The 25,807-nt window shown below is 52.7% G+C and overlaps 1 protein-coding gene across 1 annotated transcript in view; it reads left to right on the top strand.

The window, feature by feature from the left end:
* SAMD11 (sterile alpha motif domain containing 11) overlaps window positions 1–25,807 on the top strand; it is a 106,321-nt gene that overhangs the window by 23,502 nt on the left and 57,012 nt on the right. The window contains 2 exon segments of the mRNA XM_077312596.1: window positions 9,631–9,809; window positions 18,123–18,173. Coding sequence (XP_077168711.1) covers window positions 9,631–9,809; window positions 18,123–18,173 — 230 coding nt within the window.

Genomic DNA, 25,807 nt, shown 5'->3' on the forward strand with positions numbered 1-25,807 from the left:
CACTGCTATTCTGAGTCGAGCGGAGCCGGTCTCCAAGGGCTGCTGTTCCTAGGCCTCTTCCCAGCCTTGGATCCCTTGGCCTTTGTGTGGTTCCACTCCACTTTTTCACTGCTGCGTTCTACCCCAGAAGAACCTGAATCTCTGAGGCAGCAACATAAATCAACCCAAAGTGCATAAACACATTGAAGCTCTGCTTAACTTGAAAGACCTCTTCTGTGCGCAGAATCTGGCTTTCTGTTTCCTGGGTACTATAAACGTATCAGCAGCGCTGCTCCTGGATCTGAAAACGTTTTACAAAATCGCTTACAGGCTACAGATGGTGGAATCTGGGCGTAAATAACGGGCCAGGACTCGGCCAAGGTCACATGTGGAATCGGGAATATTTTTCTCACTTTGATCCTTTCCACTTCCTCTCCCTCCAAGCTAGCAGGTGGTTAGGATAGGGTGTCTGCTCCCACCTCCTGCATTGCTGCAGAGGCCAGTTCTGAAGGGTGGGTGTTGTAACTCTCGTCGGAGTTCCTCCCCTCCCCTCCCCTCCCCTCCCCTCCGCCTTCTGGATTTCACCCTAGTCCAAGATGGCCAGGGACCAACTATTCTGAAGCAGCCAAGAATTTACAATCTGCCTTCATGTTTATTTATTTACACCCCGAGTAAACACAAGCAGACTATCTCCCAAATCTCAGCATTTCATTCATTCAACCTCCACCGCGCTTCCCCAAGCAGGAAGGGACTTTTAGCCGAAGTAGCATCTAGATCTAAAGGGTGATTTAGACAGAGGCCCGGTCTGATGGAGCAAAATTGTTCAGGGGCTCCCTTGGCAAAGCTATTAAGGAAACTTTCTAGATTTCGACAAATTGTGCCGGTCCTCTGGGGAGCTGGGCACGCAAGAGTGGAGCGTGAAGACTCCGGAACTACCGCCAGGGTCAGGAACTGGGTGGTTTCAGCTTTCCACCAGTTTCGTGCTGGGAAATAGCGGGCTTCAAGGATCAGGCCAAGGCTCAGGTAGCCCCTTAATACATGCCGTCAAACTCAGGTCTGTTCTTGCTCGGGAAGGGTCATTTTTAAAAAGAAAGAGCTGCTGTTAGATGCAGAAATGACCGTGGGGAGCTGCCCCGGACTCAGGGGACGAAGGCCAAGCGCCGTGCTGGCTCTCTCTGGGCAGATAAAGCTTGGGCTGCTGCCAGGAATGTGGTCTGTCTGCTCCCAGAAGCTGGTCGGTCTGAGATATACACACAGGATGTTTGGGTGTTGCGAGTAAGAGCGGCAGCTGGCAAGAACTTTTGCAATTTGTGGCAGAACTCACCTCTCATGTCCCTCAAGATTCTCAGTGAGTTCGGAATCCCCTGGTGTCCACAGAGTCTTTCTTCCAAGGAGACGGATGCCTGGCTAGGCCAGCTGAAAGAATTGTTTTGCTTTGCCTCCCCCCGAGAGGCCAGGATTCCTCCCAAGAGATGTTCTGCCAAAATAAGAACTTTTATCTGGAATTTCCCCGCCGTGGGATTTACGGGAACCCCCTGGGCTGCAGGAAAACACAGCATGGTTGCGCCAAGGGAAGGCCGACGGAGTGCCAGGACCTTCCCGCCTCCCTTTTTTCCGGAGCACGATCTGGAAGCCCAAAGGCTGGTTTTGCCATAATGGCTTTGTCTGTCTGCATGAAGGAGGGAGGCGTGCCAAAGAGCATTATGTTGAAACGCAGTTCCACGTGGATGTGGCCCAGGGTTGCATGTGCTTCACACTGGAAGAGGGGAGCCTGGGGGTCTGTTCCGGGTTGGGAAATACGAAGATATTTTGAGGGAGTGGGAGGGGGGGAGTGTGGTATAATGCCATCGAGTCCCCCCTCTAAAGTGGGGTATAATGCCATCGAGTCCCCCCTCTAAAGTGGGGTATAATGCCATCGAGTCCCCCCTCTAAAGCAGCCATTTTCTCCAGGGACTGATTCAGAATTTAGCCCCCCAAAGCTGCTGCCCAGCTGAAGAGTGACCGAAGCCAGGTGTGGGGGTGTCTTTTGGTCTACAGTGGTAAGATAAGTTGTGGTACTTTTGTGTACATGTGTGTGCGTTAGGACATACCTGAGCCAATGATCGTGTCTGAATCACAGCTGGGAGACAGCTTTAGTGCTTCCTGCTGAACGTGCCCCCCTTCCCCCCTGCCGTGTGGGAGGGTTCGTTTGTTTTCTCTGCCCAAGTCGTGCAGCTCTCCCTGGGAGAAGATGCTTGACTTCTTGACCCGGTTTTTCGGCTCGCCTCAAATTGCTTCTCCAGGTTGTGTGCCTTTCCTTCCCCCCTAGGCCTCTCTCGCATTTCTGCCTTTGGTTCAGCCCGGAGAACATTTAAATTCTGGGGCTGGCTGCAGATCTGTCAATCAGCGGCCGGTTCCCATTTCGGCAAATCAATCAATGGGCCGCCTTAGAATGCGAACAGAGCGGCCTCCGAAACGATACCTCGCAAATATTTTAGTAGGGGTAGTGCTGAAAGAGCCGACTGGCGATAAAGGCAACAGATTTCTGCCTCAGTTGGGAGAGTGGCACATCTCATTGTGGGCCATGCGCCTGTGGTGGAAGAAAGGTGGCAGGAAGGAAGCTGGTGTGGTGCCGGGGAAGGGCTTCAGGGCTGCTGTGAAGAGGCGGAAATACAAGCCAGTGGGTTCTAGATCCGCTCAAGCCTGGACCCTCCCTAAAAGCTCAAAGAACTAAACTGAGATGATCGTTCTTTGGACACACGATGAGAAGACAAGACTCGCCGGAATTACAGACATCCCAGGAAAGGCTGCAGGAAAAGAGGAAGACGAGGAGACGGGTTGACTCTCTAAAGGAGGCCGAGGCCTTCCAACTGCAAGACCTGAACCAGGCCGTTAGCAAGAGGACTTTTCCGAGGACACGAATGCATAGGGCCAGCATGGGGCCAACGTAGGGCAGAAGTTAACTTGACAGTACTTAAGACAGACACACTCATGGACCTGAGGGCTGGGGAAGGGAGAGGGCTAAGTGGCTCATAATCAGAGCCTTCAGCCTGTGGCATGAGTTGGATGCAATCTTCCTGCTCACTCTCTCTTCTCCTTTTGTTTTCTTCTCCTCTCGCCCTTCCCATCCGTTCCCTCCCTTTAGGCCCTGTTGCTTGTGGGGTCCCTTTCAGGCTGGGACGTACCTCAGATGCAAGGACAAGCAGGGCTGGGGTTACTCCCTCCTCTGTGACTCCCGGAAGCAGCGTTTCTTTGTTTTGAGAATGAGGGTGCCCCTTCTCCTCTCTGGGTCCTGCAACCATGCAAAGGGATGCTAGCCTCCAGGTGGGACGGGGGGATCCCCAGCACTCCTCTCCAGACTACAATTCCCCTGGAGGAAACAGACGCTTTTACAGAGGGCGGACTCGGTGGACTTGTCCCAGTTCTCCCCAGGCTCCATCCCCAAATCCCCAGGTGTTTCCCAACCTGGATCTGGCACCCCCACCCCCCAGCAGTGGCCGCGGACGACCTGGCCGCCTAACGGGACAGCCCGCCCAGTTTCCTGCCCTTGTGGTTTCACGAGAGCCACCGCGAGGCAGATCACCACCAGCGTGATGGGCGAGGCGCATTAGCAATCTGGCGAAGGACGAGGCTGCTTCTGACAGGTGATGAGCAAAATGCGTTCGGCGGGCAAAGCTGCCGGGAGCCGGCTGTTCTTTTATTCATTTGCTCATTACTCGAGCGTCGGCAGCGCGGGCTCCGAGACGAGGCCCCGGAAGGTTGTTTTATCAGCGGCCCCCGTTTTAATAGCAGAGCTGGTTAAGCGTCGGGGAACTGAGGCGGCGGCCCTGGATTTGCTCTCGAAACAATCAGCGGTGTGGAGGTGCCGGCCCGGGAGGCGTAATGAAGGCCTGGGGGAGAGACGGCGGCTTATGGGGGGAACCTGGCGGGGCCCTTTCGGCAATCGCAGCTGCCGTTCAGACAGGAGGAACTAGGGAGGAAGGGCAGAGCGCTGCGGAAGACTTGGCCTCCTTCTAGCCTGCGTAGTTCCTTAATTAAAACCTCCCTTGGCCTTTCCTTGTCTTTCCCCAGACGCGGATTCCGTGTTCTTGGAGCCCAACCAAACGTCCGGGTCAATAAGAGCATGGAAACGCAGCCTGGACTTGGCGGTTTCCTCTTTGAAGGTTCTGGGTGTGTTTTGGGTGGGGACAAGATGTGGGTTCTAGCCCTGGGGAACGCATAACTCCTGATTCCCCCCCAGGGCTGGTCAGACCACGAAGCCAAGTGCCCAGCTTTTGGCCTCTCCGGAGCCTCTCTCTCCGGGGCCTTGATGTTGACAGTCCTGCCTTGCTACTCCTAGAGCAGGGGTAGTCAAACTGCGGCCCTCCAGATGTCCATTCGCTGCATTCGCTGGCAGGGTCTCATGGGAATTGTAGTCCAAGGACATCTGGAGGGCCGCAGTTTGACTGCCCCTGCCCTAGAGCATCGCTGGGATCCATTAAACGCCCACCGGGGAGCCGCGTGGAAGCAGCCCCTTCTCCTCTGCTCTCCTGGCAGCCGGATGACATCACCCGCAGGCAGGGCGTTGAGGCGCTTTGACCTTCTCTGGGAGGAGAAGAGGGAATCTTTGCGAGGCCCTGCTCCTTCCGCGCCCTACTCCCCGCCCGCCCACCCCGGGCTGCAGCTGCAGGGCCCCCCCACTCGGCTCTTTGTTGTGCTGCTGAATAACTTGGCATTGGGCTTTGTTGGAGGGGCCGGCGGGGGCTCCCCGGAGCAGTGACAGAAGGCTGGGGCTGGGAGGGCGTGCCGGGTGTCTTGGCTGACCCCAACTGGCTGTTCGGAGCCGTCCTTCCCTTTGTCAGCTGCGTTTTCGGGGGAGCTCTGCTCCAGGGGTGGGGATCAACTGTTGATTTCCACCAGGTGGGGAGGGGGATGGGTGGGAGGGGGATACGATTTCCCCCTGTTTGGGAGGAGTCACCGTCTTCCCTAGCTGATGACTTCCACGGTTGCAATTTGTAGACACTTCCCCTAACGTGCAACGGTATAATTGTACTTTCCGCCTTTCCTCCAAGGAGTGACCCTGGAGCTTGTGCCCAACAGGAGAAGCTGCTCGGTTCAACAGGCCTGGGGGGGAGGCCCGGTGCCTGGCCAGTCCCAGGGCAACAAACAAGCTGCCAGTCTTGGAGGCAATCTCTATGTGGGCTTGGTCCAAGGGCAGGTGGCAGGCAGCCAGGGCTGACCATGGAGTACTGCAAGAGGATGCTGAAGGTTGCTACTGGCTGGCATTTTAATTGGGCGCCTTTTTAAGGGGGGGGGACCCACTGGCAAAGTGACCCTTTTCTCCAGGTGCCCTGAATCTCTCTCACGTGGATATCAGTTGTACAAGCTGGAGTTCTCCAGTCATCGCCTGGAGGTTGGCAACTGTAAAGCTGGGTGGCTTCAAGCTGGCAGGATACGGACAGGCCCCAGCTGCCTCCCATTACTGGTGCATTTGGTTCCTGCTCTCCCTCCGTCTCTCTCTTGTTCCGTGTCTCATGTGTTAGCTATTTATCTCTCTATCTACTGCAAAGGAAGGAAGGAAGGAAGCCGGTTCCTATTTGCATGAGAGGTGACCTCAGGCAGGGCGTATCAAGGGCCGTTTTTAAATGCCAGGCTCTGGCTGGTGGTAAATACCAGCAGGGATGCAGGACCAAGCACCTCCGACCGCGTGCAAAGTGCATTTCTCCCCCTAGGCTCAGAGGTTCCCCATCAGAGACCAAGGAAAGCTGGCTGGAATGCCGGCCAAGAAGGAACGAACTGCAGCACCTCTCCTTTGGAAGAAACCGAAGTCCTGTTTTCTTTTCACACCAGTTGAGAAATGTGCTGCAGAGCCAAGGTTTCCTTGAAAATAACCACACATACGCACAGCCCAGAAGATCTAGGACGGTGTGTGTGTGTGTGTGTGTGTGTGTGTGCGTTTAAATACACAATGATACAGCCCTATTTACAAGGGTTATAAACATCTGCTGGGATTTCCTCTGAGCTGATCCCGTGTTTGTGCTGGAAGTGGATGGAGTTATGACGCTTTCTTAAAATACGGTTTATTTTTTCACACAGGCCGGGGTTGGGGTGGGGGTTCACTAATGGTTTTCCCAGGCAGGATCCTCCTCGAGCAGCACATTGCCGTGTTGGTCCCTGCAAAGAAGAGAACCGGTCTAAATCAGGATCTAACCTTTTACTAGCCAGAGAGTATAAACCAGGGGTAGTCAAACTGTGGCCCTCCAGATGTCCATGGACTACAAATCCCATGAGCCCCTGCCGGCCGGCAGGGGCTCATGGGATTTGTAGTCCATGGACATCTGGAGGGCCGCAGTTTGACTACCATGGACTACAAGTTGCTGGCAGGGGGGCTCATGGGAATTGTAGTCCATGGACCTCTGGAGGGCCGCAGTTTGACTACCCCTTTTATGCCCATAGACCAGGCTTTCTCAACTTGTTTGCCCTTGAGAGACCCCCTAAACATTCTTCAGGCTTCAAGGAACCCCAGAAGTGGCGCAATCGTGCAGAATATGGTTGGGAAGCATAGCCGTGCACGTGCCCACCCAGGGCCCCTCCCCTTCCCACCCCCTCCAGGCCCCTCCTTGATCATTTTGGAAGGGGTGGGTGGGTGAACATGAGCATATTTGGTCCTATCCTCTTAGATTCGCCTTAAAATTATCCACTGCCTTTTATCTGCCGTCTTCCCAGCGGTTGGCTGGGGAGTTGTGATGTCATAAAGCTTTCCAAATTATTATCATGTGAGGTGTGTCAGCAGTAGAATGTTCACTGTGCATTCAAGTTTTGGGGCGGGTGCTGAATTTCACGTATTGATTTCGCATTTTGGCTTCAGGTCTCTATTGCATATTTATTACACTCCACTAACATTCTTCTAAAACTATTGGGGTGGTTTTTACACGTAAATAAAAATTAACGGTTATTAAGTGCATGGCAGACTTGGTCTGGAATTTTAGGAGAGGGACATCAAAGGGCTCGACCAAAGAAGTTATAGTCCTACAAAGGTCTGCAGGGAGGTTAATTCATTTCCGTATGAATTAAAACTCAGTTAAATTTTGTTTGTATCGTTAATGCCTAGCAGTCTAGTTAGAATAGTGGTTCTCAACTTTTTGGGGTGCCTGAGGGCACCTTTGGAATTCTGATACAATATGGTGGGCGCAGACACAAAATGGCTGACACAAAATGGCTGCCATAAGAGGCAGAGCCAGGTGCTAAATGGCTCCTGCAGCTTGCCTTCAGTCACGTGGTTTGTGCTGTAGTGCCAGTTGCTGGCTGCCTCATCAACGTTTTCAAGGATCTGTGCAGCCAATCATATCTCCTGTTGCTGATCAGAAGCCTTGCAGGCAGCAGCCTTCCTGGCCTCACCTACTGTCTAAAGACCCTTGGCAAGCACCAAGAAGGGCTTCAGCCAGCGGGTGCCATAGTGCCCACTGATACCTTGTTAGGACCCCTGAGTTAGAGAGTTCATCATCAAGATCAGAGGGGTGGGGAGTCAGAAGATGAGGAGGTATGAAACTGACAGGGAAGCTTTCCAGTCATCAAAATCAAGTAGATCTCACAACAGAAGAGAATTGTGTTTAGGATTTTATCCCCTGTGGCTTTCTACCGTTGTTGGATCAGTAGCTTGGTGAGGTCTAACTTTATACAGCTGTGGAAGTGGCTAGTTGTTTCTTAAGTATTCATATTCAAAGGCTGTTCCACTGTTATGCATGATAGCAAACAGCAAATTTTGTAAGAGTTTTTTCCAAACGCGTTTCTCGTAGAACAATAGAAACGAAAGCAGATGGAGGCCCTGACGGGTTTAATGACAGTGAATGATGCCCTTTAAAGACACAAAAATGGAAACATTACCGCCCATCCCTACAATATTGCACGCACTCAGTCACACCCATGCGTTTTGTTGCGTCAGTCCGGAATAACTGCTGGCCATTGGCTACCTGCCCACTCGCCTCCCAGTAGCCACTTGGTCCAGTAATCTCAATGGGTGCAGTGGGTTACGCACAAAAACTCCACCTCGGCAATGGAGATGTTGACGTATTTTAATGCTGAAATAGGACACTGCTTGGAAAAGGAAGGGTGAATGGCCCTCCCCTTGCCGATTCTGGTTGCTGCACATCACTACAATACTAGCTTGTGCTGAAAGGGCAGGGAAACCGCCCTGACTGTATGGCTCCGTATGTTAGAAAGGGCAAGGGAGAACGAATCCACGCTTGGTGATTTCTGAGTTCGCTCCCTGCTATTGTGATCAGGGGGCCCTGGATAGTTCCTAGCTGGGTCGGTCCCCTCTTAGCTCTGCCGCCGTTCCTCTCTCGCTCTCTTGTTAGAGTTGATGAGTCCCTGGGCGGCCACTGAGACGGGGGTAACTGCTCTTAGGTACCGTAATGGCCCTTAGATGGCTTTTATGATCTGAGCAAGCAGCCGTTCCCCTTAGCTTGTGAAGCCACACTCCAGCAAGAACCGCAGTGGCCTCCTGTTGGGAATTCGCTCGCCGCCAGCTCTGATTGATACAATAAAGGGGCGACTTTTAACCGAAAAGGTGCCCAGCAATACCCGGTGGTGGAAGGCCAGGTGGGCGTTAGGCCGTTGGTGGCCGGAGGGATCAGGCACAGGTGTAGCTACTTGCCGTGGTTCAGCCCTGCAGCAGGAGCTTTGCCCTGTCTGTTTGCAAAGTTTGAATATGCAGAGAGGGTGGAGCACCAGGCGGCTAAAAGAATAAAATAGTTTTTATTCACTAAGAGAAACAGCTATGTTAAGAAAGAGAGAGAGAGAGAGACCTAACTGTCTGCAGTCATTTGTTGTTCAACTGCTGTTGTGGGGGCAAGCAGAGAGGAAATGTGCTCAAAAAGCAGGAAGTCTCCTGTTGAGCCAATCAGGATGCTAGAAGAGATTATTTGAAAACCATCAGGAAGTTCCTACCCTACCTATGCTAAATAGACAAGTCCTCCAGTGCCCTCTGCTGGACGCCCTTTATAGTTGGCTCAGTTATGCGCGCTAGATCGTGCCTGACGATGCAGAGTCAGATGTGCAGGGGTTTGGCACTCTGTGACTGCTGAAGAAGGTACAAAATGTAAAGACTGAGCAGGGAAGGTTTATTAGACACCTTTCCTCCCATGTGGAGCTCAAGGGGCTTATAGCATAGATAAAAGACATTAAAAACCTCAAAGCAAAGCATTGTAAATCACAGTTTTGAACTGCTAGTAAACAATGGAATGGAGTCCATCATCAGCTTCCTTCCAAAGACTGAAGGGGGGGGGGCAGAGGCACCTTCCTTAGGGAAAGGCTCCCTCCACCCATCAAGTGAGTGACGGTCAGCAAGGGTCTCTCCTAGTGCTCTCAATTCCCAGGCAGAAACATCTGGGTGAAGACGATCCTTGTTCAGGGCAGAAAGTGGTGGATGGGGAGGGTACTCCTTTTTACCTGCACAGCTGCCACTCCTGCCTGCAGGTGCATTTCCCCCCTTGTTTTCTTTCTGCCCATATCCCAAGAGGAAGCATAAGTATTGCAGGAACACCAGCAGACTCCCCCCCCCTACAAAAGTAAAAAGAAAGTTTTCTGTTGTAAAAGTCTGTGAGCAAGTTCTTGGCTGCTGCCTAATCGGTCTTCCCTTCTTTTTTTGCCCTCCGCCTCTCGCTTGGGTCCCGACTCCCTCCCATCATGCAGAACCGGGGGCGCTTGGCTGAGAAGAGGACGATCCCCTTGCCCCCCACCCGGACCCCAAAGAAAGAGCAGCCCTCCATTTTTTCGCACAGCGACGACAGCGAAGAGAGCGACAAGGTCAACGGTCACCACCCCGATGTCAAGCAAGAGGAAGATTTGCATATTCGTATCATGAAAAGAAGGTAATCCTCCCACCCCGTCCTGAAGAATTAAAACTGTGTAGATCAGGGGTAGTCAAACTGCGGCCCTCCAGAGGTCCATGGACTACAATTCCCATGAGCCCCTGCCAGCGAATGCTGGCAGGGGCTCATGGGAATTGTAGTCCATGGACCTCTGGAGGGCCGCAGTTTGACTACCCCCGGTGTAGATCGTAGTATGATGGGAAGCCGTTTGAGCCTGAAAGGAGGGCTGCATATCATTGGCTGAGCTGCTGTGATGTCATGTAATACTCACGAAGATATTGTCTGGCAGTCCCTGAAGAAGAGACATAGAAAGCGGGATAAGAATTCCCGGAACCCGTTTTGGTTGCTGGAAATTATTGGATCTCGATAAGTTGAAAATTAGAAATATATCCATTTGAAAAGAAACAAGAATTTAATGTATTTGTGCCATTTTGATTTCGATTTTCGACTTCTCAATACTTGTGAACAGGGCAAAGCTAGAATTTTTCGTTTCTCTGAATTAAGGTGTGCGCACGTGTGTGATATTATGAATCCGTCCTGTTAGCGTCGGGGTTATGTAGTGGAACAAAATATTTCGGCCTCCCATACTCTTCTGATTTCGGCTCACTATACTCTTCTGATCTTCATGAAATGCTTCTTCTGGGGAACAGGAACCCTCATGAGAGGCAAATCAGGAGAAGAGTAGAGGAAATTACTCCACCCTTTCTGTTAGCGGGAAGTTTAATCTGGATTGAGCCCCATTAAATCCCAGTATGTTAAAAGCGTCTTCACTTTAGTAACGAGGTATCAACTGGACCGATAGCTGAAAATGACCGAATACAAAATCCACACCTATCAAAAACATGGCTTAATCAATAACATAGTTCCACCATAACTTCACTCTTTGTGCTGTTTAGGGAACGGTAGATTCAATGAAGTCTTGGACCCATCATGACTGTTGTGACATCATTTAATAGTCATAAATATTCAAACTACCTGCGGGGAGGGGAAGTGCAGCTGAATAGTCAGCAATAGAATGTTGACAGCCAGTACAAATCTTGAAAGGAAGGTGAAAGGTCCTTTTTGATGGTGGAAAGTCTCTCAAATAGTTCAGTCTGCTGGCAGTCTGGATTCCATCTCTCTGCCCATTGTATTTTGACCCTGCCTTTTCTCCCAAGAGGTTGAAAAAGCACCCCATTTTTATCCTCACAATGCCCCTGCGAGGTAGGCTAGGCTCATTATCGATTAGCAGTATGGCAGAGTGGCAATTTGAGCCAGAGTTTCCCCAGCCCTTGTTGTGCGCTCCCTTTCCTACACCATGCTGGCTGGCGCTACATATTTAGATCGTGCCCCTGCCAGGCAATGGGCATGTCTGTCATGTTTGCCCTCCAACCCGCCCAAGCTTGTCTCTTCGCAGCTATTCTTAGCTGTCTTTGTCCCGCGCTCGCTAATACTCTGAGCTCCTCAGATCCTGAGACCAGCCCTATAAAAACCAAGGAGCAGAGAGCAGAAGCGTGTAATTGCTTTTCTTGTGCTTTTATATCTGTGTTGCTTATGCTTATGAGCAGATGAGCCATTTTCCTGATCCTTTGCTGGGTTACGGCAGCAGAGATCTTGGGAGCGGGGGGGGGGAGAAGCAGCCCCCCCCAACCAACCAACCAAAACACATCTATAACGTGATCTATCCGTGCCTGTGGCCATGGGCCCTTGCAGCTATTTATTGACTGGAAGGGCAAGGCTGAGAAATGCACGTTCTCCTTCACCACCTGTGCAGAGGCATGCTAGGGAACTGTGCAGAGGGCCCCCGGGCTGAGCATATTTTAGTACCCTTGCAGTGCTGGAAGGAGGGAGAATAGCCAAACATTTCACTGAGATCCAAGCTGAGAACTCTGAATAATTGCATCTGAGTAATGGCATGGGCTAATTAGCTGGAAAGTTCAGCCCCTTCCCCTTGCTGTTCATGGATAGAAAGTCCTGCCAACTTGCGACTGACTTATAATTACCCCATAAGGCAGGGATTCCCAACCAGGGGTCTGCGGGAGCTCCGGAGGGGTCTGTGGCCTTTCCCCTCTTACCTTTATGGAAACTGTCAGTAAAAGAATGTTGACAAACACTGCAGCTTGTGCGAGATAATTGAAATGTCAGAGGAGTGCTGGGGGCTCGGGGGCTCGGAGGAAGGGCTGTGGCCAGACCAGGAAAGGAGGGCAGGGCAGAGGCAGGGTTGCTGTGAGGCTGGTGAGCTTCGATAGGAAGCAGGACTGGCAGATCGGAAGTGGAGCAAAGAGAGAGGAAGTGGAGGTGCAGGGTGAGTGCCGAAGTGGGCAAGCCTAGGTCTCCTGGTGCCTGGGACGGGGTGGGCCGGGAGAGGCAGGAGGCCAAGGGTTGCAGGGAGGCTGCCTTTCCCAGGCTGCTGGAGAAACCTGTACCCTTGCAGTCTGCTTCTATGTGTTGTGGGGTGTCGGCCACTGTCCACAGGGCGACAGAGAACTTCCTCAGCCTGCGGTAGTCGGAGGAAGAGGCTGGGGCAAGGAGGAAAGATTGATGGATGGGGTCAAGGGAGGGTCAAAGATACCTTTTAGAATTCCCCTCGTTCCGCCAGCCTGTTTTGACTGATGTTCCCAGCGTCCCTGGGGTTCAGTGGGAGGAAGAACCCGGGAGAGGAAGAGGAAGGTGACTCCTGGCGTCTTCTGTCTCCACCCCCCAGCCCCCCAGCCCCATCTCCTTTCCCTTTCGCCTCCAGCCGCTCTTAGCAGGCTTCCATCTTCTAATAGCAAAATTGCCGGCCTCCGCTGAAGGCTTTAATGGCCCGGCGCTGTCAGACTGTCAGACGCGTCCCCGAGCCCTTAAGTGGAAAGCCATTTCTGACGCCTCTTGGCGGCCGCCTGCTCTTTGACTCCCTAATTGATTGGAGTTCAAGCCCCTGACAGCCTCCCCCTCCCCCAAGACGACTCCCTCCTGGCACCTACGCCAGGGGTAGTCAAACTGTGGCTGGCAGGGGCTCATGGGAATTGTAGTCCATGGACATCTGGAGGGCCGCAGTTTGACTACCCCTGGAGCAGACAAAAACAACCTCGGGACCGACTTTCTGCGCTGGGGTGCGTAACGCTCATGTGCGTGCAATGGGAAGGATGCAAGAGGGGGGACACCAGGAGAGTAGCGGCCTGCGCGTTCTAGGTGGGCTCTGGAGGCCGGATCAGGCCTGCCCGGCAGTTTCCCGGGGCAATGCGCTCTGAACCAGCGTTGCTCCGCGCACAGTGCCAGCTCGGCTCTGCGTGACTCCCCCCGCCCCCGCCCCCGCCCCCGCCCCCCGCTGACTTCCTCCCCCAGCACAGCTGCCTGCTCCTGCCGCCACTTCATAATCATGACTGTCACCCGAATAAATAAAATACATTTAAGATCCGTCTGGGAAACGAGCCCTGGATTTGATCCAGAGTGCCAGGAAGCGGCAGCCGGGCTAATGAGGACTTAGATTTGATAGTTGAGAGGAAATGGCTACTTTATTGTGCTGCGGAACTGCGAGGGGGGGGGGAGGAAGAGAGAGACCCCTCCTGCCTGGGAGCGGAGAAGAGGGAGGGGAAGGGGCTGTGCAAAAGTGCCCAAGCGTAGCCTGGGGTGGAAAGACACAGCCCTGAACCAGGAAAGGCCCCATGGCTCACTGCAGGGGCGAAAGCTGAAGGGTGGAGCTAAGGGGATGCTGAGAGAGTCAAAAGTGCTTCTGGAGAGGCGCTATCCCCCACCGTCCGTATGCGCATTTTCTTCCACTCCTGCCACTGGCCAAATGGTCTTTGGACGCAGTGCGAAAACCTGAAGACCCTTCTCTTCAGCAGCTCCTTTCCTAGCAAGGCACCGCCGTGATTTAGAGCATGAGATGCTTGTTCTCGTTGCAGCCGGTAGGGTTGCCAGCCTCCAGATGGGGCCTGGAGTTCTCCTGGAATGACGGCTGACCTCCAGATGAGCAGAGAGGGATTCCCCTGGCGGAAAGAGCCGCCCCAGAAGACAGACTCTGTGTGGCCACATCCCTGCTGCACTCCTGCTTCAAACGACGCCCTTCTGAGTCCGATTGCAGTGGGTCGCCGTGTCGGTCTGAAGCAGCAGAGCTGAGTCTGAGTCCAGCAACACCTTGAAGTGTTTTATTCAAGGTATATAAGCTTTTGGGCGGCACAGCGCCCTTCCTCAGTCCTTGCCCTTTTCAGACGGCGCACATGAATCCCCGGGGATTTTCTAAGTGAAAGAGTTGGCAGTTGTGGTCGCTGGAACCCTCTGGCAGCCTGGGTGGATGGGGCTAGCCTGTGGGATTTCCCCCCTCCATTGGCAAGAGAACCCAGTGTGGCTCACTGGACAGAAAGCAGGGAGAAGAAGTTCCTGACAGTCAGAGTGGTTTCTCAGTGAAACAGGCTTCCTCGGGAGGTGGTGGGGGTTCTCCATCTTTGGAGATTTCTAAACAGAGGCTGGGTAGCCATCTGATGGAGAGGCTGATTCTGTGAAGGCTCAAGGGGGTGGCAGGTGACACTGGATGAGCGATAGGATTGTGAGTGTCCTGCATAGTGCAGGGGGTTGGACTAGATGACCCAGGAGGTCCCTTCCCACTCTATGATTCTAGGGATTCAGACCTGAAGATTCCAGTAATGGGTGGTTGGGTTAATATAGAGCAGAGTATTTCCCAATCATAGGAGTGTTATCCTGAGTGCAATAAATACATTTCCCAAGAATAATATTGCAAAAAAAAAAAAAGACAATTTTTTTCAGGTTTATGAGCCAAATTCTGCACTGCCGGTCACTTGTGAGGACTCCTCTGTGCTTGGGTGGACCCTGGTGACACGTTTCCATCATTGGGAGCGCATCTGTCCATTCATCTTTGATCTTGACATTTTTATTTCCTTTACTATGTTTTTCCCATTGAATGGAATCCAAACGAATAGGGACCAGATAAACTTGGCTTCTTGTTTCTCTAAGGCCCCTGTTTCTGGTAAACATTTTCATTATTATGCAGAGTCTCAAAAGAGCTTACGGTCGCCTTCCCCTCCTTTTCCCTACAGCAGACACCCTGTGAAGCAGGTGGGGCTGAGAGAGCTCTGAGAGAACAGGGACTGGCCCAAGATGACCCAGCGGGCTGTATGGAACCCAGTTCTCCAGAGTAGAGCCCACTGCTCTTTAACTACCACACCAAACTGGCTCTCTCAGACTCTTTCTAGTGGACTGCCCCTCCCAGGAAGGGAGTGTGTGTGTGTGTGGGGGGGGGTCAGCTCTAGCAGAAAGAGAATCTGCAGCAGTGGCTGTTTGCTTGTTGCACGCTCCCTTTCTTTTTAATTACTGGTAATTTATAAGGAGTCCCCCTCCCCCAAGCCCCTCCATCCCACCTGCCCTAGGACGCCGCACATGCCGCTTGATAGCTTGCAAATTATTAGTAATTTGATTTCAATTGAGTGAATAACCCGTTAAAGCGAAACGGGCATTAGCCCCAGAAATCTCATTGGAGATAACACCATAGAAACTAGGGAAACGCAAGGCGAGCGCTTGGTTAAGCTGCTCGGGAAAGAAAAAGGGCGGGTGGGTGGTGTGTGGGGGGGGAGAGATAGAAGATAATTGGGATTTAATTTCATTTCTTACCTATTCATTTGTTTAAATATGGGTGTTTAATTATCCAGCTCGGCAGATAGCTGCGGTTGCCAAGGTAGGAAAATGCGCTTCTCCCCCCCCCTCCCCCAGCTCCCCCGGACAACATTGGATTTCCCCTCCCGATGCGGAAGATGCTCGGATGGAAGGCTGGCAGCCTTGGGGGCCGAGCCTCATAAAACCTTACTGGGGAAATGGCTCATTACGGGAGTCCTGGAAAGCTTTGCCCAGTTGCAGTGGTCTCCTGATGGTCGCCTTGTGAACAACGTTCATTCATTCATTCATTCATTCATTCATTCATTCATTCATTCATTCATTCAACATAAAAACAATACAATATTTAAAACATAATAAACAGTAATAAAATAGACATCAAATCCCCCCCCGCCCCCCATCCATCATTGTTTCCAGCCAAAGACGTAAGGCAGAACATTTTAGAAGAGGGGCTCCAGATCTTGCCCCCAAACCAGCCTCAACCAAACACCTGGCGGAAGAGCTCCGTCCAGTAGGGGCCAGGACTGAAAAGGCCCTGGCCCTGGTCGAGGCCAGGTGAGCTTCCCGCAGGCCAGGGACCACCAGCCTATTGGAACTGGCAGAGCGGGGAGCTCTGCGAAGGGCATAGGGAGTTGGCTCTCAGAAAACAGTTACGCAGAGGTATGCCTTTGAACATGGAGGTTCCATTTGCCCACTGTGGTTCCTAGCGACTGAGTGACCTCTCTTTTGAATGGGTCTAATCCCCTCGTGGGAGTCTGTTTGTTTTTTCACTGGACCAGCAACATGCATGTGAGTTAGTGACTTGGATGGTGTAGGTCAGGGGGAGATGGGGAAATTGTGCTTTTCTGGGAACAGAGGTTGCACATCCATAAATAGTTAAATATCTCATTGCCACAAGTCATCGGCCGCAGGTGGATTCAAACTCGAGATGTTTTTGGAATCGGCCTGGAGTCACTGGACCCAGAGGCAATCCCTGGCCCTGATTGGCCACGGCATGTCCTTGTCTCTGCAAAGATAACCCCTCATGCGTGCAGCTCTTTGGAGTTGATTCCCTGTGCTTCCCTGTCCTGTCCTGTCCTGTCCTTTCCCTGCTCTCCTTCCTGCCCCCTTGAAGCATCCCCTGAGCACCGAACCAAATGACACGAAGGTGGCAGATTTGGCATCTTTCATGCGTGACGGTCTGGCACAGGCTCAGATTTCGAGGACGTAGTGCTGAACGGGCACCTGCACATTTCCCAAGGGACTTTTGTAGCAGGAAATCAGGTTTGCGGGCAGCAGACCCGAGTTCAGATCCTGCCTCTGCCCTTGAAGCTCGTTTGGTGACTCCAGGCCAAGGCCTGACGTGGGGAGCCAGTGAGGCATGAGAACCAGCAGCGCTGGAACGGCCTGGCTTGCTCTTGACACAAACCGGATTGGTTTGCTCCAGGCAGCCCGTGGAGACTCGCCCACAAAAGGTCAGTCTTGCAAAGGTGACCGGAGACGGTGCCGCTTGGTACCTGGAGCCGGCGGCGGTGGGACGAATCTCATGCGCTGCCTGTCAGTGTCTAAATTTAGGCTGTCTCTCATCTGGAATCCTGTCTCTCCAGCTCGCAAGCGGAACATGCAGAATTAATTTCAGAGGGGAAGAAAGGGCTAATGATTTATTTACCGCTGGAAGGCGGAGAGTACGTGTTTGCGAGCAGAGGGGAAACAGCATGAGGCAAGTCAGTGGTCGGGCGCCCTTCCTGCATGGTGGGCTTCCCACAGAGGCTTGCTCCTAAGGCGCCATCTCCTCCCCGCAAGCAGGACCGCGGGCAAAGGAAGAGACAGGTGCTGGCTGGATCACCCGCTTTAAGTGGCAGATTGACTGGCCTGCTTAGCTGTTTCAATACCACTTTTATAGCAGAAAGCAGCCTAATCAAAGATTTAATGACCAACTGGGTGACCTTAGGCTGTCCTCATACTCTTTGAGCCTAGCCTACCTCCTAGGGTTGTTGTGAGGATAAAGTGGAGCACAATGTATGTCTACCTGAATTCTAAGGAGGAAGTGAAGAATATAAACTGCATAGATAGATAAAATGTACAGGGATTATTCTAATCCAGAGTAGATTAAAATTCCTGGGCAACACTCTCAAAAACCTGTCTGAATTTTCTCTAAAAAGTCTTCTAAAAAGGGAGGCAGATGAGGCTACAGCACTGAGGCGTCTGGTCCCTGAGGCGACCCAGTCTGCTTTGGATATAGCCTTGTTGGGAGATTTTAAGAGAAGGGAGGGGCTCGGAAAACCTGCTGCGATGGATTGCAGTCAAATGAGGCGGCCGATGACTTTCTTTCTCTCCATGCTATCTGAGGAAGTGTGCTCCGACTCATGAAAACTCAAACTGGAAATGCGTGTTTGTTGAGTTTCTGTTTGATCACAGACCGTTCAGAGATTGGATGTAAAAAGTTTCTTTCCTTCTTGTTCAAGTCCACTCTCCTTTTCATCCCTAACTGCGGTGCATTGTTACAGTTTGCTTGGAACCAGGGTTGGAAGCTTGCTGGTGAGCCCTGGTTTCAGGGAACCATGGTTTGCTTTAACTTCCCTTCCACGGCAAGTGCTGCAAAAGGGGAGGAGGTGCCTCCAGCTTCTCTCGGCTGAGGTTGTGAGACGAGGGAGCCATTTCCACGTTTCTCAGGTGTAGCGGATGGTTCCTAGTGTCCGGTGCCTGTGACTCAAACTTTCTCTCTCTCGTTCCCTTCTTTCTCAACAGGATCCATGCGCACTGGGATCTGAACATCTCTTTCCGTGAGACCTCTTGCAGGTACTGTTCTTGGCCCCGCTCTTTGTAGGGTAGGCCAAGATGCTTATATGACGGCACGTGAACGTTGTCTGATCGGATGCTTTCGGAGACATGGCTTGTTTTGACGTGTGCGTCTTGTGGCTTTCATTTCTCGCTCCCATTCTTTTTTTTCCGCATTTCGTTGGGCACTCAAAATGGCCGAGGGATTGCATTGTTCTTTGGAAGCGCGGTTGAGGGGGCGGTTCGTGTACTGAGACAGAAGGGCAAAGAATGGGCTGAATTTGGCATGGAATGAAGCAATGCCAGGTCTACACCACGGACGCAATTAAACTCACGTTTACTACAGTGCATTCTGCATTCCGTGTGTGTGTGTGTGCGTGTGTGTGAATGTGAAGTGTCACCAAGTTGTAGCCAACGTCCAGCAACCACATATGGTCTTCAAGGCAAGAGACATTCAGAGGAGGCCTGCCATTGCTTTCCTCTTGCAGCAACCCGGGCCTTCCTACGTGGTCTCGAATCCAGTTACTAACCAGAATCTAATCCTGCTCAGTTTCTAAGATCTGGCGAGATCAAGCTAGCCTGGACCATGCAGGGCCGATTCTGCACTTCCTTGTTTTTTTTCCGTTGTGCATCCTGCTGAATTCAGATTGATTTGAACTCGGGTCTTCCCCTATCCCTCCCCCCCCCCACCGGGAATGGGCTTAGAGCAGACCTGGTGCGGAGAGTGGAGTCTGTAATTCCTCTGTGCATCCTAATCCTGGGTTCTCTCTCTCTGTTACGTGGCTATCGCCGTGGTAATCAAGGGAACCTCCATGTTCAGAGGCAGTCAGGCTCTGAATCCCAGTGCCCAGAGGCAAGCAAAGGGGTGGGCCTTGGCCTCTGTGCCCGGTTTGTTCGGCACCCAGAGGACCTGGTTGCCACTGCGTGAGACAGAATGCCCACCTAGGGGGACCACTGCTCTGATCAACAAGGGCTCCTCGGGTGTCCTTCACGTCCGGTTCTGGCTGTGACAGGCTTTCCTGGAGCACAATTTGCTCCGGGTGGGAGCCTTCCTGACCTCGTCCCCAGAGGGCACCTTGTGCTGTGGTTTCGTCATCCTCAATCCTGGAAACAAAGGCTGGGGTCTCACACACCACCGTGTGCACCTGTGGTTGTGGATTCCCCACCCGCTAGCCACACCCTGAGGTGACCTTACCTGCCTTCCCCTCGGCCTCCCTTTGATCTCTCTTCCCAAGCCCGGTTTCGATGCGCAGTCTGGTCACCTTGGAGCCGCCGTCTCTGTGCTGTCCTTGGCAAAAGGATGTTTAATTGGGTACAAACAGGTCCCTGCGCTCTCGGTGCCAAAAACCCGACAGGGTGGAACTCGCCCTCCCCCTGCAAGGGGAAGATCGCAATCTCCCAAGGCCTCCTTGGTAATCCTTCCTCTTCAGCGCTTTGAAGTTTGCACACAAGGGCTGATGTTTTCGTTAGGTGTCTCGGTGCGTCTCCCCCCCCCCCCCCCCAAGGAAGCAGCTTCGCGTGGTGACATTCCTTTTATTAAAAAAAAAGCATCATGCCTTCAGTCGCTAAAGCGCTTCGAAATTGCTCAATAAATGAAGTGTTTTCCTCGTTTTAGATTTTTGTCCCTCCCTCCTCCCCTTGCTCTCTCTGTCTCTGTCTCTGTCTCTCTCTCTTTGCTCTCTGCATCCTTTTATTTCATGCAAAGGCCTGTCAGGATTCAAAGTCAGGGGAATACTCTGGAGCCCTAAAGCTTTGATGGAGGGAGGACTCTTGCGTCCCCCGTGATTCCAGGGGGGGTTGCTAGGAACTCAGTCCCCCCTGCAAGGGTTCAGGTCCCTCATGAGGGACGGGCAGCCATCTGAGCAAACAGAGGGACGAAAGAAAATTAGTGAGTCTGCGGGGCACGTTTTGTGGTGGGCGTAATGGTCTCCCCTTCCTTTACAACAGCAGTAGTCAAACTGCGGCCCTCCAGATGTCCACGGACTTCAATTCCCAGAAGCCCCTGCCAGCATTCGCTGGCAGGGGCTCCTGGGAATTGAAGTCCGTGGACATCTGGAGGGCCGCAGTTTGACTACCCCTGCTTTACAAGATACGAAGGTGATAAAATGGTCTGCGGCAAAGGTAGAAACGGCATTTCTGAGATCACCCGAGTTGCTGACAGCAGCTTAAGGCCCAAAGCTTAACTGTGGTTTGTTTGTTTTTTTAAGGCTGACTTAAGTTTTAATATCTGGGTACTTAAACCACAGTTGAGCAGGGCCCACAAACTAGGGTGTGCTTTGCAATGGATTGGCCAAACCCTGGTTTGCATTAACCATAGCTATGAATGCTGTCTGCCCTCACGTTGAACTGTGGCCAGAGGATTTCCCCCATTTCACCAGTGACTTTTCTTGCAAGCTGACAAGGAAACCCTAATGATTATGGTGCGTCGAAAAGCAGGGGACTCCCGCTCGAACCAGGGCACCTGTCAACCCCCCGGAGGTTTAGAGTTGGATTCTGGCACCAGCTCAGTGCGGCTCATGACACCTGTGGCTCTTTCAATCCCCTGTGGCTCTTTCAATCAGGGCCCCTTAACACCTCTTGCACTGCTCCAATCTCCAGCATCCGTGTCGCTGGCTTTGCGGCTCTGCAGCCGGAGCTGTCTTTGTCCCGTCCGGGTCGTCTTGGCTGTTCTCGAAAGAGGAGCGTTTGCAGAAGGCTCTCTTTGCCTTGGCGTCCCTTTCGGGTTACTCAGCCTCCAAAGCAGGACGTTGCTCCTGCAGGCCGAGCCAACGCAAACAAGGACGCCTCTGGGTGACCAACCCCCCTGCCTGGGAGTCGCCAGAGGCGGTCACATGAAGGCGTTCCGGCAAGGAGGGTGCAAACGCACTTTGTTTGGCGACACGCCTGTTTGGATTTCAGACGACAGCTGGAGAGCCAGAGATGTCTCCTTGTCATACCTGAACCGGCAGAACTCCTGGCCACCATCAGGGCAACTCACTCCTCAAGGTCTTTCCCCACCTGCGAGGCTGAATGCGGAGGGACTGAGGCAGTGGCAGAACATCTTCCGGGCCTTAGAAAGGTCCCAAGTTCAAATCCCCCCACCTGGTATCTCCACTTTGAGGGATCAAGCAGTAGGCGATGTGAAAAGACCCTGGATTGCAGCTGCCAGTCTGCGTAAGTAATACTGGCCTTGATAGACCAAAGGTCTGACTCAGGAGGAAGCCGCTTTCTGAGTTCAGTCGAGTAACAAGCACCGCCAAAAAGGGGTTATGCCCCAGTGGAAGACCCTCTGCTTGGCCTGCAGAAGGTCCGCGCTCGATCCAGGGACTGCAGGTGAGGTGGAAGACCTCTGCCTGAGACCCTGAAGAGCAGCTGCCAGTCTGAATGGGCGAGGAGGGGAGGGAGGAAGAGGCCTGCTGACCTCACCCTTCCTGGCCTCCCTGGCTAGTTTTCAGAACCAAAAAGGCAGTCTTCTCCATCTCTCCCCTGAAGAAGCGGCCATTTGGCAGGCTGCGTGTGGAAGCTAAGTTGATGTCCTGGATGGCCTGGACAGCCTGTTAGATCTGTTCCCACTGAGCAGTTCTCTTGGAGCTCTCTCAGCCTCACCTACCTCGCAGGGTGCCTGTTGCGGGGAGGGGAAGGGAAAGGTGTTTTTCAGCCAGTTTGGGGCTCCTTGGAGTAGTGAAAAGCAGGGTACACAAAACAGCTCTTCTTACGCTGACTCAGACCCAAAGTCCGTCAAGGTTGGTGCCTGGCTAAGGGGAACTTAGGTTCAGAAAAGGAGACGTTGCATGATTCACAGAGAGCCACCCCAGACAGCTCTCCCTTAATCCCAGAAGTCTGGGAAGATGGTTCAGTTACGGGGTTTCATTCCTTGCCTTTTAAAGGAAAACCCGTACGGAGCCAGTCGGTTGACCCGGCGTCCTTATCCTTCCGCAGGCATTCAGACCTGAGCAGACAAGAGTTTTATTCCACTTCCAAAGTCTTGCCTTTTGACTGACTGTTCTGGAGTTTCCACCTCTGTTCCTGAGGACGGCCTGGGTCACGAACAAAATTTTAGTTGGCAGCGATTTATGCAATCGGCGTCCGCCCCGCCGACACTCCCCAATTAAGCATGCTCTTTCTTGGTGCTGAGCTGGAACGCTGCAAATCTTCTTCATCTCCCTGGAGCGACAGGCGTCACCTTGGTATGCCAAGAGCCCTTCGGAGGACAGAGGGGTGCAGGAGAACGTGGGGCTGTAGGCACAGAGCATTCTCTGCTGAGGCTGATCAAGGGTGGTAGGCGAGGAGGACGGCAATTGAAGGAGATGGGGGCGGCCACGTCGCTCCACAGCTTGCAGTGGGTATCGTCCCCCTTCCTGTAGCTGCAACTCCCATGTTGGGAAGCCGATAGTGTGAGGTCAACGTGCCACCAACTTCCCTTCTCCCACGGCTGGCCAAGGATGTGGAGAAACACAGGGCTTGGTCTTGTTTGCTTGGCACGTTTCCCTGGCCAGGTGGGGAAATGGACACCCATCCCGTTTCCAGAGTCAGAGGTGCATTTTATTTGGATGGCTTATTTGACCCCCGTAAGAGCATAACGGCTGTTGGGTTTTGTTGGGTTCTCCCTGCAAATGCAACAGGCATCCTCCTGCTCAGAATTCAGATAAATACATACAGATCTGGAACCGCTCTGTGGGCTGACAAAACAGTGTGTGCGCATGCGTGTTTGGGGGAGGGGGGACCACGTTTTTCTCCTGGGCTCCTGGGAGGTGGGCTGAGGTCAAAACGTATAGACAAAGGAGGACATGTCAAGAGTTCTTGAGCTGATGAAACTCAAATCAGATGTTGGGAGTTAAATGTTCCTCACACGAGGCTTGCTTTCTTTTTTTGTTTTAAAAAACACCGAGCCCCGCCAAACTGTCCTTGAGATATTTCCATGCAGTTTAGAGATTAGGCGTTGGCTTGTGCCGAATAACACGGCGGCAAGATAGCGGAGCATCAGTATTTATCGGCCAGGATGGGGTTCCCTTTTTAATGGCATCCATAAAAAGGTCGTTATTTTTCTTTCCCTGCGTTCTGGTGCTGATTTATGCGCCCGTCCCGTCCCTTGGTGTTTGCTCTCGTTTAGGCAGCGCTGACGGATGCGTCGCCTCCATTTCCACATCGTTAACTTACTTAGACAATGCGTGAGGCGTGTTTTCCTCCCCCTCCCCAACTTCAGCAAAGAAGATCTGCTTTTGAAAAGAAGCAGTCCTTTGGTGCTGGAATGGGAGGAACAGCCAGCATGGCGCTTAGAGCCTAGTTGGTCTAGCACAGGGGTAGTCAACCTGTGGTCCTCCAGATGTCCATGGATTACAATTCCCATGAGCCCCTGCCAGCGTTCGCTGGCAGGGGCTCATGGGAATTGTAGTCCATGGACATCTGGAGGACCACAGGTTGACTACCCCTGGTCTAACAGCCCAGTGGTCCATCTGGTCCAACATCTGGCCTCACAGCAGAAGAGCCCTGCTGGATCAGACCAGGGGTCCATCTGGTCCAGCCTCCTGTCTCTCACAGTGGCCGGCCAGTTCCTCTGGAGGGCCCGCAACAGAGCATAGAGGCCAAGGACTTCCCCTGATGTTGCCTCCTGGCTCTGGAATTCAGAGGATTAGTGCCTCTGAATGTGGAGGTTCTCCTCAGTCACCATATCTAGTAGCCACTGGCAGACTCTTCATGAATCTGTCTGATCTCCTTTTAGATCTGCGTAAGCCCATAACCTTCACTACATCCTCCAGCAGTGAATTCCAGTTTTAATAACTCGTGTGCAGAAATATTTCCTTTCCTCCTAGTCACCTCCCCCACAGGTGGATGATAGGTTCAATAATGATAGTTTTTTTTTTTTAACATGCATTTTAAAGGGGCTGGATATGGGCCAGATCCAGTTTGGGAAACTCCTGGAGGTTTGGGGAAGGAGCCTGGGGAGGACGGGGACCTCAGAGGGGTATAATGTTGTAATGTTTGCTTTCCAAAGCATCCCTTTTCTCCAGGGGAACGGATCTCTGGGGGTCTGAAGATTAGCTGTAATTCCCGTGGATCCCCAGGTGCCACCTGGAGGCTGGCATCCCCCTGCCCGTTTCCAAAACGCAGAAGGGATTTAACTCCAGGGTGGCGTTGGCAATGCAGTCTATCCTACCAGCACGGAGCTTCCAAAGCTGGGAGAATGGCACCTGTGCCTTTTGGGAGATGCTTCTCATGTTGTCCCCTCAGCCCTGATGGTTGCATGGACACAGTGCTGCCTCAGGGCAGAGCTCTTTCCCGTCACCTGCTGCCTTGTCCTTTTTGGCTGGAGATGCCAGGGATCGAACCGGCAACCTTGATGGTTTCTGTAGCTCCAGCTCCTTTTGCCGGCTGGACGGACAGATGCCTTCTCCCCCGGCTCCACTCTCCTCCGCCTGTGCAGCTGGTGCTGGTGCTGGTGCAGCTGCTCCTTGCTTTGCATATTGGATTTTATTTTATATGTTAAGGAAGGGCAGAGGGTCGGGACAGGTTTATGGTGACTGTATTGATCGGGGAAATTTAATGCAATCCCTGCAGCGGCGGGAGGATCATTACGGGGTGGCAGACTGAGCAAAACTTCCTATTTTCCCCCCTCCTTCGCAAGCAGCGCTCTTCCGTCGTATTTCATCTCTTGTTTATCTTCGAGGCCTCTCAGCTTTGTGGATGGGCAAAGCCGTGCGTCCATGTCCCATGACTTGGCTGTCTTAGTTGCCCCAGTAAGGATGGGGCTAAGATGGAGCAGTGGAGGACCATACCTGGGGCATGTCTGTTTTCCCTGTGCAGCAGAGAGCTGCGATGAGGGGTCGGATGGGAAAAAGGGTATTATTTGAGGAAGACGTACGTTTTCAGATCTGTGGCTCAGTGGTAAAGCCTCTGCAGGACCTCCCAGGTTCAACCCCCAGCTTCTCCGGTTAAAAGAACCAGGCAAGAGGTGATGGGCAAGATCTCCGCTTGAGACCTTGGAGAGCCTCTGCCAGGCTTGGGCAGCAGTGACCATGATTGTTGGGCTCATGGGTAGGGGGTTCTGCTTGGTTCAACGCCCAGCATCTCTCCTTGGAAGGAGGTGAAGTGAAAGACGTCTGCCGGAGACCCTGGAGAACCACGGCTTCCGCTGGCCACGCTAGAGGGACTGTAAGCAGAAAGTTTGCCGATGTCTTCATATCGGATTAAACAAGAGGTTAAGATGATTGGCCTTGCAGAAAGTTGCTGCCTTGGGACATTTGGGGTCAAATATTCCCCCCCCCCACCAGCCATGAAGGTCATTTCTTGACCTTGGCCCAGCCAGTCTCTCTCAGTCCTTCCTAACTTACAGGAGACTCCCCAGAACTCCTTGGAGGGAGGACTGGAAAAACAAGTGGGCGGTTACACTGGGGCACCCTCTAGAGGAGGGGTGGTCAACCTGTGGCCCTCCAGATGTCCATGGACTACAATTCCCATGAGCGTTTGCTGGCAGGGGCTCATGGGAATTGTAGTCCATGGACATCTGGAGGACCACAGGACCACCTGCTCTAGAGCAAGGTTCCCTGACCTTTTTGAGCCTGTGGGCTATCTGTGATTCTGGCCTGGCATAGGCGCAGTAACAAAATGACTGCCAGAAAATGGCTGCCATAGGAGGCGGAGCCAGAGACAAAATGGCTGATTTCAGCAGGTCCTGGTGG

Source organism: Paroedura picta, chromosome 15 (genome assembly GCF_049243985.1).
Source record: "Paroedura picta isolate Pp20150507F chromosome 15, Ppicta_v3.0, whole genome shotgun sequence".
Lineage (NCBI taxonomy): Eukaryota > Metazoa > Chordata > Lepidosauria > Squamata > Gekkonidae > Paroedura > Paroedura picta.